Source organism: Diplotaxodon limnothrissa, linkage group LG23 (genome assembly GCF_057381915.1).
Source record: "Diplotaxodon limnothrissa isolate DT_005_m linkage group LG23, D_limnothrissa_male_GT1.1, whole genome shotgun sequence".
NCBI classification, from domain to species: Eukaryota; Metazoa; Chordata; class Actinopteri; order Cichliformes; family Cichlidae; genus Diplotaxodon; species Diplotaxodon limnothrissa.
Genome location: NC_140617.1, coordinates 32,466,925 through 32,485,579, shown reverse-complemented (window position 1 = coordinate 32,485,579; position 18,655 = coordinate 32,466,925). Strand labels below are relative to the sequence as shown.

The 18,655-nt window shown below is 40.5% G+C and overlaps 1 protein-coding gene across 1 annotated transcript; it reads left to right on the top strand.

Moving 5' to 3' along the window:
* Positions 1–2,507: 2,507 nt before the first annotated feature.
* stk24b (serine/threonine kinase 24b (STE20 homolog, yeast)) lies at positions 2,508–17,937 on the top strand. The gene is made up of 11 exons (XM_085347645.1): positions 2,508–3,273; positions 6,157–6,387; positions 10,083–10,139; positions 11,004–11,112; positions 11,392–11,549; positions 14,208–14,393; positions 14,479–14,627; positions 14,792–14,915; positions 15,138–15,206; positions 15,728–15,864; positions 15,963–17,937. Exons 1-11 carry the CDS (start codon positions 3,232–3,234, stop codon positions 15,997–15,999), a joined length of 1,299 nt encoding a protein of 432 aa, XP_085203771.1. The 5' UTR covers positions 2,508–3,231; the 3' UTR covers positions 16,000–17,937.
* The last annotated feature ends 718 nt before the right edge of the window (positions 17,938–18,655 follow it).

Genomic DNA, 18,655 nt, shown 5'->3' with positions numbered 1-18,655 from the left:
AGAAGCAAAGAACCCATGAAATACAACTAGCCTCATCACAAATGCCTCCTGTGTGAAGGCGTTTGGATATGAAGGATGTGAACATCTTCTACTCGGATATACATGCAGTGCACAAGGGAACTGCATCCCCTATATATGATGCGCAACATCCATGTTAGTCGTGATATAGTCATGCGTCATATAGCCGGCAAAGCGTCCGAATATTGGTCATTTTGAAGCACGATTATAATGAAAATGAATCATTCATTTATCACGTGCTTGCGCCTGTCTTATTCCAAAGGGGTAAACACTGAGCACCAACAGTACATTATGATTTCAACAAGATTATCAGTTAAATTTTAAAGAACTGAACACAAATACTGCAAGTACGTGAATATTTAGCCTTACCGTTGGCAAGAGCGGCTCCATTTGAGCTCCTTGATCCGTGATGTCCATCTTTTCTTCTCCTTGGCTTCACAACAGGCAAGTCGTGATGCGCTACTCCGCCTCTGTCAAATGCGTCTCGAAAACGAGGATGGCTTTTTGTTGTAGCTGATTTGATGTCTCTTTTCTCCCTCGTATTCACCGGGTGGGTTTGATCAAATGGAGGTAGCAAAGCATTGCCGTCCTGCCCTACATAATTTACGCACGAAGGAGGGAGGTAGTGCTTCCCATTACACGCGCTCACCCCGGGACGCGGCGGTGATGAGCACACAGGCGAGTGAGCATACAGGGATTCATTTGTGAATACATATTTATAGTCATTTGTAGTCGTTAAGACACGCATAACTATGTTCGGCCAAACAGTCTATTGTTTCAATTGGATCTGTGAAAAAAACATTCAATGTATTTCAGTAGGGTGCAGTTTAAATACTGTACTGTACTGCGTGCGTTATTAATATCTAGTTTAACCGCGACAGCAATCAATACAGCAATGGAGCAATGTCTGCTTGTTTGGTGTTACCCATGTGGATTTTCTCAACCACTGCGCCATACACAGGCCCCCTCCACACTGAAAACAGCCGCAGCCATTGTCATTATTTTCTTCTCATTTCAGATATAAACATATAACGCATAATATTACGTCAAATGCCCATTACCACTATCCAGAACGTCTTACACACCGGCTACAGAAATGCTCCGGTCATTCCATCATTATTTCTAGCTGCAGCACGCCATGCTGTGCCTGTGCCGGAGTTCACGTTTGACCAGGATGCCGCTGCAGTGAAGTTTATACCGGGGTGCCCTCCTCTGGTGGCCATAGAAAACCGTTGCAATTAGATTTAGCCTATATTCATAATGCAACTGTTTAATCTCACTTAAGAGTAACACAAGACAATAGCATGAACGTCAGTACTTAAGTACTTACCTAAGTAATCAATATTTAAGTTGATGGTGGCATTTAATGATGATCAGGCTACAGTGAACTGCTTTCTAAGGCCAAACCCATCAACTCTTGGATTCCTTGTCAAACTTTTGCTTGAAGCAGGGGGGAAATTGCCCCCGCCTTTTTATTTTAAGTTTTGCAACTCTTTGAACTACAAGTAAGCAAGCCTGCAGTCTGAGACTGAAATCTATTATTTGGGATATTATGAGTTCTTTAGGCTATGATGGAGTTTGATCATGCATAAATATGGCAGAAAATGAAATAAATTCTATAGGCTGATATAGGTTGAATAAGGAATATGTGGAACTCTCTTCCCCCAGATATAATAAACAGCGGTTCTGTCCAAGTCTGCATATTCACTGTAAACTGATTGTTTGTTTATTTTATCTTCTACTATGTTTTTAATTCTACTAAGCGTCCTTGGGTGTCTTGAAAGGTGGTTTTAAATAAACTGTATTAATATGGAAAACTTTGAGTTTCATCGTAAAAGGTCAGGTCTACCAAGCTGGTTTTGTTTATAGTAAATGATTAAATAAAAATAATAATTTAAGAAGAAAAAAAACAATGAAAGAAAGACGACATATTCATTTTTTTCTCGTATTCAATGATCCTTCCAAATAAGGGGCATATTACTTTTATCTTACCGTTATCTTAACATATGATCGCGTGATGAATAAATAGTAATAGTGAATAGTGAGTATATTTGTCATTACACAGATTATGCATTCAATGCCGAAAAAACTTATTAGGACTTAACATGTCTGAATTTTGACATAACGCCTTAATGGGAACATTAAAATAAGTATGTTTGCACTTTAAGGCATTTTAAGACAAGGTACTGCTATTTGGTCTTTTTTAAAAACGCTACGTTTATGAATTATTGACAGTTTTTGTTCTTTGCCGTAAAGCGGTGTTACCAGAACAGGCCAAACAGAACTTCTTAGATGAGATTCTGTGGTTTAAATATGGATCCTTTTTATTAGTATTAAACTCGCACTCAGTCATTCAAAAAAGAAAAGACAAATAAAGTCTGGGAGCCCAGGATCAATCCAGCTGCCATCAACACCTGCTAGGTGGGAGAGAAGTAAAGATGCTGCTGCTGATTCGGATCCGGATCCGCCCAGTCAGGCGTCACGGCACCGACAAGATGGCCGAGAGTACGGGACGAAAATGAGGGAGGAAACAAAAACACTGGTGACACTATCCTTGCTGTGGATGCCAGACCTGTAGAGCAGCGGGTGACGAGTTAGTGCAAAGATATAAGCTGGGTTGCTTAGAGTTTCTGTTCTGTGGGTGACATTTGCCGTATGCAGACGAATTGTAGTCCAAGCTGACGGAACGTTTGGCAGGTCGTCTGCGTTGGCCAGGGAGCTAACCCGCTAATCATGTTAGCTAGCTGACGACACCGTTAGCTAGAGAATACGCTTTGAGAAAGTGACATCAGGTTAAATTTGAAATACACAGTCGTCGCTGCTACTTTATTACAGATATCATTTTTTCGCAAACGGTATTACTTCTACGAGTGAGAAAATTAATTTAACACACTAGTTAACACTTAGCCTTCTGGTTAGTAAGCTAACATTGCGGATTTCTTCAGAGTTAGCGTTAGCAAACGTTGGTTAGCGTGCTCAGCTGTTTTGGGTGTCTTAGGTTGTTCGGATACAGAAAAAGTGCATTAGTTCGTGTGCAGGAAGGACATTTTATTGTCCTGTTTGAGAGTAACCGGGGGTATTCTGAGCAGATCTGGGTAGCTAGGTGTGCTGCAGGAGCGCTGTGGGGCATTAACGGCACCACAGCCGGGACTGTAAACACAAGTGAAACCGATCAGACCTCAGCCCTGCACTACAGAACCAGTCAGCATCACCATGGCCCATTCTCCCGTTCAGGGTAACCTGCCGGGGATGCAGGTAAGTTAAATGTCTGTGGAGTCTGTCCGCAATACGTAGTCGAGATGACTGTCAGAACAGAATTTAAATCGTTTGCCTCCCTGCTGTGAGTTTGTACTCCCACTCGGCTCAGTGAAGTGAAGCGTTTAAGTACTCTGGTACATCGCGTCAATTCGCCTCATGCTCGAGGTAGAACATTCCATTATTAGTGAACTGGGCAGAATAAATCGGAGGTACATATTCTCTAAAAGCTACCAAAACACACAGACTTGCGTGTGCCGAGGGTAAGTTAATTAACCTTTCTGCTCCATGTGTTTTCATTGTTAGTATCACTGACAACAAGTCTACTATTTAATGACACATATTTTGAATTGCAAGAGGTAAAATTCGGATATTTCAGTCATGACTTGAAGGAAATATTGAGCTCTCACGTGCCGTTGTGCAGAGACGTGCAAGCTGGAACTTTGTTCCTGCATCTCACGTATCCTTACTGCGCCTGTAGAGCTTGTGTTGGGCAGATGACTAGAGCAGATAACTGTTCCTAATGTAAACTGCCTCACGCACCAGATTATGCTGTCTTTGCAGGCTTGTTAGTAAACACAAGATGCATATCAGAAGTAGAGAAGCTTTTGGGATTAGCCAACGGCTACCTCAGTTAATACATAGTAACTCATACTGAAAGTATACAAAGGTTAGGTTTATGTTATATGAGTCTGCACAACACTAAAGCACGCTAAATCATCGTTGTTGCCTGCCAGTCCACAATTTGGAGAAATTGTAACACATTTTACTCGCAGAGTCAATGGTTTTTCCTTGGAAAATTGGATTTAAAGGCACCCTTTGACAGAAGGGTTCCTCCTTGTATAAACCAGTGGCTTCATTTTTTAGTAATCTCAAAATGGACACATTGACCCTGCCTTTGCTCAGAGAGGTCAAAAAAAGAAGTTGTTTTTGTTGGTGCCTAGTCCTGTGTTTCCCACATAACAGCCTCTTGAGAATTCAGTAATTTTAGTTCACTTCCTGTGGTGTTAAAGGTTTTTTCATACCCCACTCAGATACACTCAGTGTTACTATCCACCGGCCCCACCGATACAGTTTTCAGTGAATTCACTAAGCACACTTTCAGTTTTTCCATCATAAGCACTCCAGAGTGTTAAGCTTTTCTGTGTGACTGCTCAAACGATTTAAAATCAGGCAAAAGCAGTTACTCAGTGTTAAACAGGCAGCATGTAAAACTTGTCAAAGGAAATAAGACGTACAAGAGCTGTGTATGATATCACAAAAATACCTGTACAAATTTTTACATGAGATAAATATGTCAATGGGGTTATCATTAATATAGTAATGCTATGCGTTTACATTCCCTACTGTGGTCTTGTCTGAGAACCATGTGTCAGTCTCTGACAGCGGGTTAGTACCTAAAAAGGAGCTACTTAAACTGTCTCTAACAAAGCACAGCACTTTGTAAAATATGTAAGAACAGTGTTACCACAAAAGCTGGAAATGACAAATGTGTTTCACCACGTGAGGCAGAAACAGTGTTAAGTGCGACCAGGCTATGAAGGAGGAGATGCTAGCAGGACTTTAAGTATTTAAGATACAACATTCTAGATAGAAAGTATTTTTAAAGTATTACAAAAATTTTCTTGTATCATGAGCTATATCACACCCTCTACCACCTACACATACAACTGCTTGAGCTGCTCAATCATGGCAACCCATGTCAAGAAGCTCCCAATGCACATTTTTTGTGCTGATGTTGAACTTACTGAGTCAGCAGAGTGTTAGTAACTAAGCCTCAGCACTTGGCGACCCTGCTGTGCAATATTACATGCTCTGTCACTTTGTCAATCCGTTGCTGTGGTTCCTAAAGGCTTACATCTTTTAATATTAGCTCTTAGAAATTTCTTCGTGCCTAGATATTTCACTGTAACTAATGTGTTAATCACACTCAAATTCATTGAGCTCTTTAGAACAGCCCATTCTCTCACAACCGTTTGTAAAGGCAGGCTGCTTGGCTAGGTGCTTGATTTGTATACACCCGTGCATATGTGACTGAAAACATTTGAATTCAGAATGGTGTGGCCCAATACTTTTGTCTGTATAGTGTATGTATCTGTATGCTTATATACTGTATATGATATATGAGTAATGACATGAATGTATGATTCATGTTAAGTAGCCCTGATCTCCAAGTCCCCTTGAAAGCCTCATACGGGTTGATTGACTTAATCTTAGATGTTTTTACTGCAGTCAGACTTAAGTCCTCAGCGTATTAAGATTTTTAATGTGTGTTTATACATGCTACCTCAGGCCTAGAGAGTCCAAAGCAGAGCTACAACGTTTCATTTACTAATAATCATGAGAACAGTAACTCAGCCTTTTTGAAAGTTTAATTTGGTCATTGTTTTTCTCTTCTATATGTTTTTTTTTTTTTTTTTTTTTTTGGGGGGGGGGGGGGTGTCTTTTGTTTGTTTGCTTGTTTTGTTTCAAAAAAATTAATGAAGAAAATGATGAGCGCACAGTAAACCCCAAAGGGGTAGCTCGACTAAAATGTTGCCTTCCGTTTACATTTTGGGTTTTTGTTTTTTGTTTGTTTGTTTGTTTGTTTGTTTGTTTTTAATGCTTTCTTAACCTGCATGCTGTCCAATTTTTACACTTTTCCCTTTCATTCTCCTGTGTCTTTCTTTTTGTGTACACAAACAAAAGGTGTTGCAATGAGTGAATTAATGTGTCCTGTAAGAATGGCACCCTGCTGGTGTTTCCTGTTTGTTCCCCAAGGCTGATTTCTTTTTAAACATTCCTTTCTTTTATGTTTTTTTGTTTGTTTGTTTTGTGTTTTGCTTTTTCAATCCATCTTCCCTTTCCGCCTTTGTTTTGTTTCCCCTGCCTGTCAAACATCAGAATGCTAGAGTGGACCCAGAGGAGCTGTTCACCAAGCTTGAGCGCATTGGCAAGGGTTCATTTGGTGAGGTATTCAAAGGCATCGACAACCGTACACAGAAGGTCGTGGCGATCAAGATCATAGATCTAGAGGAAGCAGAGGACGAGATCGAAGACATCCAGCAAGAGATCACTGTGCTGAGCCAGTGCGACAGCCCCTTTATCACCAAGTACTATGGCTCATACCTGAAGGTGATGTTTGTTTCTCACACAAAAGCAAGGTTGCAATCAGCAGCATACTTTCAGGTTCATACGTATTTATAAACATTTGGTCTAATTTTGGCTCTTTACACCACCGCAGTGGATTTGACATCAAACAGTCAAGATCTGATTTAATTGTAGACTTAGCTTTAGTATTCTGTTTTCAGAGAATCAAAGATGACTGTGCATGCTGGCAAAACATTTAATATTTGTATACAATTATGGTAAGAAGTGTACATATGCTTGTCACAGGCATAAATGTCATGATATTTTGTGGGGGGGTTTATTTCTTTTTGTGGGTTTTGCCAGGGTGGAATGATTATACAACATACAGCTTTAATGTGCACAAGTCAAATCTAAATCCATTTTGGATTTTCTCATCACTTGGCGTCAAAACTGTACATGGAGGTTTATACTTACACTCTCTTTAATCATTTAATTCAGTGATTTAAAACCAGTTTAATTAATGGTCCTGAAGGTTTTATAGTGTATTTTAACTTGATATGGTCAAGGCCTGTTGACGTCTTGTTAGTGAAAATGATTGACTACTGGTAATTTGTCTTTGCCAGCATCAAAAGGATTTGTTTGACAACACTCATTAGATTGACCAGTTCTTATAAGAAAAAATGTCTTGAAAAATTCAAGGAACTCTGTGAGGATCTTAAGAAGGATAATTGTAGATTTACACAAGTTGGGAGGTCTCTTGGAGCCATTTCTAAACAACTGCAGATTCAGAAACCATCAGCTGAAACTACACAAGTACAAGTTATTCAGATGTTTTCACCAGTTTGATCTTGAGGAATACTCAAAAAGTCAGCTCCAGATGAGAGGAAATTGGTTAGCATGTTCAGGGATGACATAAAGACCAAGTCTGTTAAGAAAACTCCTGGAACACCAGCCTCACTGCCCACAGTGAAGCGAGTTTGACACCGCCATGGTCTGAGAGGTTGCAGATCAAGAAAAAAGGCCCTGCTCCAAAATCGACATCTTTTGGTTTGACTGAAATTTAGTCGTCCACATGGACAAACAATTACCTTCCGGAGATATGTTTTTTGTGTTCGTCTCAGACAAGAAAAAGATTGAGCTGCTTGTCTACAATGAAAAGAGGTATAATTAGAGGAGTGGAGATGAGGCTTTCAAACCTAAAGCCTCTGTACCAGCTGTCAAGCATGGTAACAGTACCATCGTGCTAAGGCTGTTTTGCTGCCAGTTCTGCTGGTACATCGCACAAGATGGATTAAATAATGAAGCATGAAGACATCAAAGCTTTTCTGCGAAAGCATCTAGTTGAGGTGCAGCTTGCTAAGAGACATTTAACCAAATATTAGCAGGGTATAGCACCAGTTATTAAAAGTGGTTTTAAATGATTTTAAGAGAGTGTATATACCGTTGAGCCTTCATGTGTACTTTTGACCCTGCTTTGGTCGTCTTGTTTCTTTTAAAGCCATTAAATCTGTATGCTGTACAATCAGTCCAGCCTGGGAAAAGAACGATACAAACAAATCATTAAAAGCCCCAAATTACAGCGATATTTATTCCCGTGCTTGGTGTCAGAGGTGTGGACTCGAGTCATTAATTTTATGACTTTAGACTTGACTTGAAAAAATGTTCTAAGACTTGTGACTTGACTTGGACTTTTACACCAATGACCTGGGACTTGAATTGGACTTGAACCGGTTTACTTGAAGAGACTTGATATTTCACCCCAAATATAAAATGTAACACGCATATTATATAGAAAGTGTGCACCATTAATTCAATTCATTTATTCAAACCACACTCCGTACGTATATGTGCGTGAGCTGTAGCACAGCCAATCAAATTAACCAGATTTTTTTTTTTTTTAAAGAAAAAAAAACCCTCGAAAATGCTGCAAGGAGTTATTTTTTTCAGGTACATAAACTATGAAGTAGTCAACAAAAAACCGAAATGCAATATGCAAAACATCCAAGCAGAGAATCACAGACAGAGATGGAACAACTTCCAACTTTGTCCAACAGTTGAAGTTGCATAAAGAACAGTAGGTGGTCCTTCTCTTTTGCTATGATGAGATAGCTGACTTCATCTAACTAGCAAATGTTGTCCAGGCTCCATTGGTGATACAGTTTTTTTTAATGTGTATGATATTTTTGTCATGCGATTTTAAAGCCGGCCCTACAAGTGCATCCAAGAATAACATGCAGCTTATCTCAGAACTGTCGTTGAAAATTATTATTGGAGCTAAGTTTAATTGAGCTGCATTTTAAAGAGATGCAATTTCACAATTTGTGTATATTTTCTAAGTTCACTATTTTGTCATGTGTTGAGAAAAACACAGATTTAAAAATCACATGGTCTAATATTTACATTTAGCATATAACTGCAACATGCTTTTTTTTTTTTAAGACTCGAAAGGACTTGAAATTCAAAGTTTCAGACTTGTGACTTTACTCGGACTTTTACACCAGTGACTTGAGACTCGACTCTGACTTGCCTGACATTACTTGAGACTTGACTTGTGACTTGAGGATAAAGACTTGAGACTTACTTGAGACTTGCAAAACAATGACTTGGTCCCACATAAGCATTTGACCACCATTATTACTGGAATGAGAATTCTGGAATCTGGAACACATGAGATGCTCTGCCAGGCCTTTACTGAGGTCGACTTTAGTTACTTCTTACATGTGTGTCTGTGCAACTTAAGTACCTGATTACATGTATTCCAAGTTACTCCTGCATTAACACAAGATGTTTAGTCGAACTTGACATTGAGCAAATTTGATGAGATATACAATGAACTTCCTTCTGCTGCCCACGTTTCCAACAAATAATCCAAAATTTAATGGGGATTAGCCTAAAAATGACTCAAGACACCCACCAGAGATGTGTTTTTAGTTGCATTTGTATGTGTGCGCATGACAACGGGGATTCTAAGGCTACATCAACACGTACTCAGGTATTTTTGAAAACGCAGATTTTTCTATGCGTTTGCACCTTTCGTCCACATGTAAACTGCGTTTTCGGTCACTGAAAACTGAGATTTTTAAAAACTCCTGCCAGCGTGGATATTTTCTAAAACTCAATTTTTGCATTTACGTGTGGACGAGGAAAACAGAGAAAACACAGCGTCAAAGGTGTGCGCCTTTTTTCACGTCACACTGTGTGCCACGTTATTGTTTTGGTGAAATTAATTTATACATTGGCGGACTTTAGACAAAATACTGTTACTGTTAATTTTACTCACTGCAGTGTTTAAATGCTTACATATACACACACAGTTACTGTTCCTCCATACATAGGACTCAGTTCTATGCACCATCTTTGTTTACTCTTTCCCACCCAGGCTTCTAGACTTCTGATTGGCCAACATTTCTACACGGTTAGGAATATATCACCATGGCATGTTCCTAGCAGTGTTTTCCTTCTTTTTTGCGTTTACGTGTGGACGGGATTTTTTTCTCTGTTCTCAAAAATACCCGTATGTGTGGACGTGGCCTAAGTATCACATTATGGTCCGAATCTAAATATCACTGCAAACTAGCTGAAGCTATAAATGCAGTGGTGTGTTCTCTGGATCCTGTAACATACTTGTCACTATGCAAAAAGTAAACTAAACTTAAAAAAGCAACTGTATATCTTTCACCCACAAATATGCCAAAGTACTCAATGTCTTCTCTTTTCATTCTTCCTGTTTACCATTCCAGGACACAAAGCTATGGATCATTATGGAATATTTAGGTGGCGGTTCAGCATTAGATTTGGTAAGTGGTTCTCTCAACCCAGTACAATAGTTGTCAAAAGAAAACCTCTGACACTCTTTCCTTTATATAGTATTGACAGTGTTTGTTCACATCTCAAGCCCAATGTGTATATGGGTCAAAATGTTGTATGTTGTCCATAGAAAATTTCTGTAAATTTGTGTTAATGAGACTGAACAACATTTTATCAGCGCTTCGAGCTTAGAAGCAGTAAAATGAGTCTGTCCTTTTTACAGGAACTGCTGGGATTGATGGCACACTACATAATTCAAAATGTACATCTACTGAAACAGCATTGTATTGCAATAGTAGTAAACAACACAAGTGTCACTATCACTGTTTATCACTGTACACAAAACCTGTATTGTCTTCACTTTTAGGACCATTTGGTATCCCCCAGGTCACACTGACTGAGGATGTATTTGGGGTTTTAAAACCTAGTCTGACATAGAACTATTAACAGTTATTGTCTTCATCTCAGTTTCAAACAGTAGAGAAAACATGTATGTTTACTGATTGCAATTAGTCTCTGTTCGAATACAATTAACAAATATGAACTCTAAAGTCCTCTGACAGCTAAAACTTTTGGTCATGTTGAGGGTGAAAGACTTCCCTGTGCTCAGATTATAATAATGTAACCATAATTGTGTGTTTTGTATCTGTGACATGTCTGTATAGACACGTCAACCTGACCCAAGACCATGTAAAGGATATAAATGTACTGGCTATAGTAGTATGTGTGCTCAGTCGTTATTTCTGGTTTTTACATGTTTCTCACAGAAAATGAGCAGTCATCTCCGTGAAGACAACTCTGCTGAAACCCACAGCTCATAGTTTTTGTTTGCTTGTTTGGTTTTTTTTCCAAAGATGGAGCCTGGAGCTCTGGATGAGACCCAGATCGCCACGATCCTAAGAGAGATCCTCAAGGGCCTGGAGTACCTGCACTCTGAGAAAAAGATCCACAGGGATATCAAAGGTAGCCAACTGACTTTGAGTGCTATAATTAGAGGACACATGTTTCAGCTGTTTAGGCTTCAGGGAGTGAACACAAATATCATGGTTTTGACACCCACTTAGTTTCTTTCATTATGATGTTGTTCACTTGAGATGAACATTGCAGCAGTTCTCTGAAAGCTATCTGACCGTTCCCTCTTTATTATAGAAATTGGTGATGTAGATAAATGGCATTAAGAGAATTGTCTGAAACAGTAGCAAGGCTGGATCACATCAGCTATCCTTCTTGTTCCTTTTGCAGCTGCCAACGTTCTGCTGTCTGAGCAAGGAGAAGTAAAGTTGGCTGATTTTGGTGTTGCCGGGCAGCTCACAGACACCCAGATCAAACGCAACACTTTTGTGGGCACCCCCTTTTGGATGGCCCCTGAGGTCATCAAACAGTCGGCCTATGATTCCAAGGTGAGTTCAGAGCCAGTTACATAGTGTACACAGCTACGTTGACTTACATTCCTCTGGCAATCTTTCAGGCTACACTCTGCTGTAAATGTAAACTTCAAAGTTTTCACGATGCTAAAATGACACAAAAAAGAAAACTGTGAATAACTTGTACATAGAGCTGTCTAAAAGCTTTCCTCGACAGCAATTGAAAACATGGTCAGTATAAATCCATTACATATATTTTTTAACAGACGCTATGAAAGACCGGTGACAATGAAAATAGCATCTTTACCAGTCATGTGGTTGTAATAGTGTTAGAGTTATGTCAGCTTAGGCTGATGCACACAGCGTAGGAAGAGCAGCCTGCAGCAGCACATGTGCTTTCAGCTGCTTTCAAAGTGACAGCTACCATGTCGAACTGGTGCCCACTTCATTGAGATTGTGCTGCATTTCATGTCCACTTTCTGCAGCAGGTGAACAGTATCTGAAAGTCATCTCCTTAAGAAATGGAATAACAGTCCTGCAAACTGGTCCTTCGTTTCATCCATTAACTGTTTGTGGAAATGGGTGTTAAGTAATTAATTATTATTGTTGTTGGTGACTGCTCTGTGCATTTCTTAAAAGGATGGTAAATGCCACATAGAACAGGAGTAACTTTCTGAAGTGGGCGCTGGCTCCCTATGAGCAGCAGAGGAAAGATGTGAGTTACCAGAGTGACTTGTGACCAAAAGGACATCAGTAATGGTTCGTCCAGCCGGCACATATAAACTCGCAAGAAGAGTCTTGGTTGTCTGTAATTAGTCTTTTAGTGGATAACAAAGTACATGTGTGGCCTTAAAATGAACTTTTTTTAGTTGTTATTTTCTTTTTTCTTTTTTTTTTTCTTTTTTTACCATTGTACCATATAGGTCATTGTTATCCTTAATGAGAAACTTGTTTTACATGGAAATGCTTCCATCAGCATCTGCATCATTTTAAAATCATTTGGTACATTTGGGTTAAATCTTAGCCTGGTGCGACTCTGTGAAGCACTGTGGTCGACTATCCACTGAGCTTTAACCTCCTAAGACCCGAACTCTTCCATAGCATGCATTTTTTATTTCTCTTTGCTATTTGGGCTGATTGGGACCTGATGATGGTAAAATTGAAGAATTGTCTTTTTTTTTTTTTTAAACCAGATTTTTGTTTCTTTTTTTTTTTTTCCTCGCCTGTCCCATTTGGTTCTTTAGCCATCAGAATTGTTGTCTGAAGACCAACAAGGATACCCAATGGATTTACTTTGCCAAATGGATCATCGTGGCATTGCCATATTGGTCCATTTGGTCGATCTTTGTTTTTATTATTTATTATATTTTATTTTCAGATGTTACAGACGGGACAGACATGAGTGAGAGATAGGAAAGGGAGGAAGAAAGAGGAAGGAAAGGAAAAACAGAAGGGGAGAGGGACAGTGAGAAAGGGGGGGAGAAAAAAAATAAAAATCTCCTGGATCACCTGTTGAGAGAAGAATAGAAAACAAGCAAAAAAAGACAAAAAAAAAACAAAGCAACATACTAAACACAACACCATCGCATTAATCTAGCTAAGTGTAAACAGCAGTAAATACTAAATATTCAATGTTGTTGTGCAGCACGCAGGACAGATGTGCTTCGAAGTAGCAGCCAAGAAAGGTGTAATTTGGGTCTACGAGCAGTGAACACCCGTGTGCATACCTGTGTGGATCAGCGCGCTTGTATTCCAAAGGTTTCTCCATGTAACGATCTGCTAGGGAGTGTGGGGGGGCCACAGCCCCGTCCTCCAGGGTGTGAAGCAGGTATGGAGGAGATCAAAACTCCAGACATCCAGAGGCCCCCAGAACACAAGAGACCATGGAAGACCAACAGAGGGGCAGCCGCGCCACTGTTCCAGTAAGAGCTGAGGAGAGTCCCAGATGAGGGTTCACTCAGCAGCCGCGGAGCAGAAGCCAGGGGGAGTTGCAGTGACGCGCCCGTGAGCTCCGCCGGCCGCCAGCTGTGCCTGAGTGACCGAGCCCCAGGCCGAGAGGCCGGGGGCACCCCACCCCCGAAGGGGCCCGAGCGAGCCCCAGGCTCCAGGCCCCGATAAGCGGCCGCCAAGGAGTGAGCCGGTGTGTACCTGGACGCCCACCCCCAGACACAAAGAACCACCAACGCACCGACACCTGAGGGAGTCCGCCACCGGCAGGGGAAGTGGTGGTAGGTGGAGATAGGCCTCCAAACCTTGGAGGGCCTGAGGTGTCCCCAGAGAGGTGGCGTCTGATACCCAGCCTGACATATAGACACAGACATACAGGCACACACAGACACAAACATCCATTCCCCCCCTCATGCTCTCATATGCACTCACTCCACACTCAACCAACGTGGAGACAGACATAAAGAGACACTGTACACACGATCACACTCCCCAAGCGTACTCTACAAACCGGGTCTAGGTACCCTTGCCCCTGGAGGGGGGAACTGCACCCAGATTTAGTTGTTATTTTCACTACTTGACCACAAATGATCTTTTTCTTTATCTAGCTTTGTGGAATTTAGTTATTTTTAGTTGTTTTTAGCTTCTTTGTCACAAAGTAAAGGATGTCCACAGCTCAGTCACTCCAAGGTATAACGAGAACTCTTACATTTAGTTTATCTTATATTTATCTTCTGTGTGTTCCAGGCTGATATCTGGTCTCTGGGCATCACTGCTATTGAGTTGGCAAAGGGTGAGCCGCCCCATTCAGATCTCCATCCAATGAAGGTTTTATTCCTCATCCCAAAGAACAATCCGCCCACACTGGAGGGCAACTACAGTAAACCACTCAAGGAATTTGTCGAGGCCTGCCTCAACAAAGAGCCCAGTTTTGTAAGTAATATTAAGTTTTGTTTTGCTGTCTGTACAGAGTTTTCAGACTGCATCACATGCTCATCTCAAAGCTTTGTTTTTACAGAGACCAACTGCCAAAGAGCTGCTGAAGCATAAGCTGATCGTCCGTCATGCGAAGAAGACGTCCTACCTGACCGAACTGGTGGACAAGTACAAAAGGTGGAAGGCAGAGCAGTCTAGAACCACAGAATCCAGTTCCGACGAGTCCGACTCGTAAGTCCAAAATGTCTTTAACTGTGAAGTGAATTTTCATTAACGAAAAAATGCATTCATCTCTGTGCTGCTTTGTTCTGATGAGCTGGAAGCACTTAACATGCATGACTTTATCACTCATCCTGATAAATGTCCAAAATCCTCTTTAATATCTGTCCAATCAGAGAGCAGGATGGCCAGGCCTCAGGTGGGAACGACTTTGGTAGTGATGATTGGATCTTCACCATCCGAGAGAAGGACCCCAAGAAGCTGCAGAATGGGGATGGCCAGTCAGGAACAACAGATCAGGTCAGCCATGAATGGATTTTTGTTTAGTTTTTAAAAATTTTTAATTTGACACTTTATCCATCTGGCTCCTTAGCCAGCTCCATTTTCCTACTTTGACGTAGTGTATCTGCAGCTTATGCGCACTTTACTGTGATAAAAAGTTGTGATGTTATTTGGGGAAATTGAGAATTTTTTGTTTTTTAATCCCCTGTAAGTGCACTTCTTTATTTTCTTTTAACACAGAAAAAAGACATTCCAAAGAGGCCTTATTCACAGAGCCTGGCCACTGTTATCTCTCCTGCATTATCTGAGGTAAGCAGCTTCATGTGGACGATCAGCTGAGTAGTTGTTCTCCTCCACAGCCATCACTTCTCACTTGGTCTGACTCGTGTAGCTGTGGTGGATTTCTGCAAACTATAGACGAGACTTGTTTTTCACACTGAATATTTTGGGAACTGTAATTTGTGTGTGACTCATTCTTTCGCTCACATAGTTTTTGGTGTTGTCCAAATGAACTTTGCTGCGTTTCCATGGTTTTCAAGCAGGGCTTCCATTGAGTAATTTCCCTTTGTCTGTTTCACTCATCTAAACATTCAAATTAATTGACTAAACTCAATCAAACAAGCAGTTTTATTTTGTTTTTACATTTTGAGTGACTGCGTTTTCAGAACATACGTGGTATATAAAGATAAACAACATGTCACCACTTCTTCCTGTTGTGCAAAATTAATGCTCAACCGTTTCTAGCTCCTTAGATGTGTAGTTTTGTATTGTGTCTTTGTGTCATTAGATTAACAAAGTGTGTGGCTCCTTCCCTGTGTTCTACCTCCCAGCTGAAGGCACGACAGGAACAGGTGAACGGGAACCCCTTGGTCCTGGATGAGCTGAAAGAGGCTATCCTGCTGGCTGAGGAGGCCTACCCTGGCATCTCTGATTCATTGGTTGCTCACATGGTGCACAGGCTCCAGAGGTAACAGCTTCCCTCAGATTTAGTGCTCAGAAGTCAGTAACTATACAAAGCAGAAGATGCCATTAATCTGTTTTATACTTGTCTCTTCTTTCTTCCAGTTTCTCCACAAGCAAGACATCCACTTCCTCCACTTAGTGATTGGTTCTGTCCCAGCCCTGCTCTCCCAAGCCCCTACCCCCCCATCCAACACCGCAGCCAGATCAGAGGGTTCAAAGTCAGGGGTGATGTCATTCAATACCAGCTGACCACATGTGACCTCTTTTGTGTAGGGCGGGGTGCTAACCTGGCCTATAAAAATGACTGAACTCCAAATCAGAGGAAAAGAAGGAACCTCTGGAGAGCTTCTTTTATTCAGTAATAAGGAGAAGTTAAGGGAGCAGCAAGACCTGCTGGAAAGGCTTTGATGGGACAAACTCAGTCAGAGTGATGTCAGCGATGCTGGGCTCTGTGTACAGGAGACTTCTCCAGCCTCACACAGCAGAGTCCACAAGGAGCCAAAAAAATCTCCCCAAAATCCACAACAAGACTTCAGCCGCCCTACCCCTCCCCCACTCCCAAAGTAGGAATCATATCCTCCCCAAACCTCTGAAAGCATGCTTGATGAACCTGCAGGGTTATTATCTTAGTGTGCAAGCTGTGTGTGCGTGCGTGCGCGTGTACCTGTGACTGCGTGTTCATGTGTTCTCTCACGCAAGTAAGACTCCCTGCTTAGGCAAATTGCAGCATTCATAAGGAAACCTCAGGTAAAGTGCTTTAAGTGGAATTTGTCCTCCAATGGCGCGGGGGGTGGGGGGCCATGCTGTACATGAATACAAGTTGTCATTGCGGGAATTGAATCACTGTGTACAAAATGGTCATGCGCATTTTGTAGATACTGATAATGTTTAAAAGCAGATATTTAAAGTTACTCCAACAGTAAGAACAGAAAATGCCTTGCCTTTACAGATACACACAAATCTGTGTTCTGGCATTACATCAGTTTTCTTTGACTTATCAGTGAGTGAGATTCATCAGTGTTTTGGGGTTTTTGGGGGGTTTTTTCCAAAGTGACTTGGTTTCAATCTCACATTTCAATCACCTGCTGAATCAAACTAACTTTGTTACTAAGCTGACTTTGTTTAGTGGCAGAAGAATTTCCTTTGTTTCTTTAGTCAGGAGGAAAACTGCTACCTGTACTTACGTTTAGACAATTAAAGTCAGTTTTGAAATTTTGTAGGTCAAGATGAAGTTAGGACAATTACAAAGAGGAACCTTTAGGGGTGATCGAATGCTGATATGTGAAGTATTATTATTCCTCGGCTTGTAATTTCTCCTTAGCAGTGTTTAGAAACTCATCGTGGAGATGAGGAAAAAATGGCAAGGCCCCAAGAAGGCAATCAATCCACACAAAACTTTGCTCATGGCCAAATTAAACTATTGATCAGCACAAGCCAAGCTGCAGAATCCAATGCCATCTTTATTATCCTCACACATTTCTGTTCTCACCTCCACACCGTGCTATAGAAGTGCCATGTCTTCTTTTATGCTTTCACCAGATCTTTGTAGTATGATTTGCACCTTTTTTTTTTCTAGTTTTCAGATCAGTTTTTTTGCACTTTGAAAGTGTGTCAAGTATTTAAAGAAACCTGTAAAAAAAACAAAAATTTGCTAATAGCCATGTTTTACTATATATGTTTACTTAAGAGTTCCAGAATTTACTACTGTGCTAATGCAGCAATAATGTTGGTGAGTTGCATCAAGACGCACTTGTCAACACAGGGACTGAAAGAAATTAAGAAATATGTGATATTTTTATAACTGCAAAGAGTTAAGTATGGAAATATGGAATGCTTTATGGATATCAGCACCTGCCTCTGGCAACAACAAAAAAAAATCTGTAACTTACAGAAAAACATATGCTACGAAAATAACAAAATGTGTACATTTGGTCTCCTTTATCATAGCTGACAGTTTATAATACTGTATATAATCTTTGCTTGTGTCATTTGAGAATCCCCAAGTTAAATTTAAGCTCCTTATAAGCTTTCAAAGTGACATGAGAAATAAAGATCTAATCTAACTGAGAACATAATGGCCACATTTACTTTTCAGGAGTTGTGTTTGTAGACTGGAAACTCCTTCAACACCATTCAGGAATTTAGTTACTCCACTTCCCCTACCATTGTGCCACATTCACAAGTGTTTCTAAAGGACGCTAAAGCAATTCCCCAGCATGGTAAAGTATACATTTGCTTGTTGTTTGTTTTTAGGTAGGAAAGAAAAAGTCCTGTTCTTATTCAAAATTCCCAGAACACAGAAGGGGAGCTTCTGGCAGTTTAGGATAGTAACTGCCTCAAAGTCACAGTGACTGGAGCACATTGGTCGACAGCTACAGTGAAAGATAATTAAAACTGCAGTAGAGACACTACACAACATGAACCTGTTAATGCAACAATAGGTTTGTTCTTGATCACCAGATCTGGCAAGTGCATCTACTAGGAGGCTGAGGCAGTATTTTATTTACTGACATTAAATGTCAGTGAGACCAGAGAAATGGCAAACTGAGCTATATTTACTACAGTCAGTGTCCTCTTTTTAAAGCTAAATAATTAGCACCAAGTAATTACCCAGATATGATATAAACCATTTCTAATATATAGTTCATGAGTATGATTTATTGTAATCACAATAACTTGTATGTTTTTTTTGTGGTAAGTACTTTGGGCAAGAATGGTGAATACTACCTTCTTGCACTGAAAGACAAATCCACCCAGTCATCAAACTAGCTGCAATCATTTGTATTTGAAGGCAT

Excerpts from the sequence above, each read along its gene's own strand:
- stk24b (XM_085347645.1), top strand. The coding sequence starts at position 3,232 with ATGGCCCATTCTCCCGTTCAGGGTAACCTGCCGGGGATGCAG. Across the intron at positions 10,140-11,003 it reads GCGGTTCAGCATTAGATTTG|ATGGAGCCTGGAGCTCTGGA; the intron begins GTAAGTGGTTCT and ends TTTTTTCCAAAG. Across the intron at positions 14,628-14,791 it reads AGTTCCGACGAGTCCGACTC|AGAGCAGGATGGCCAGGCCT; the intron begins GTAAGTCCAAAA and ends CTGTCCAATCAG.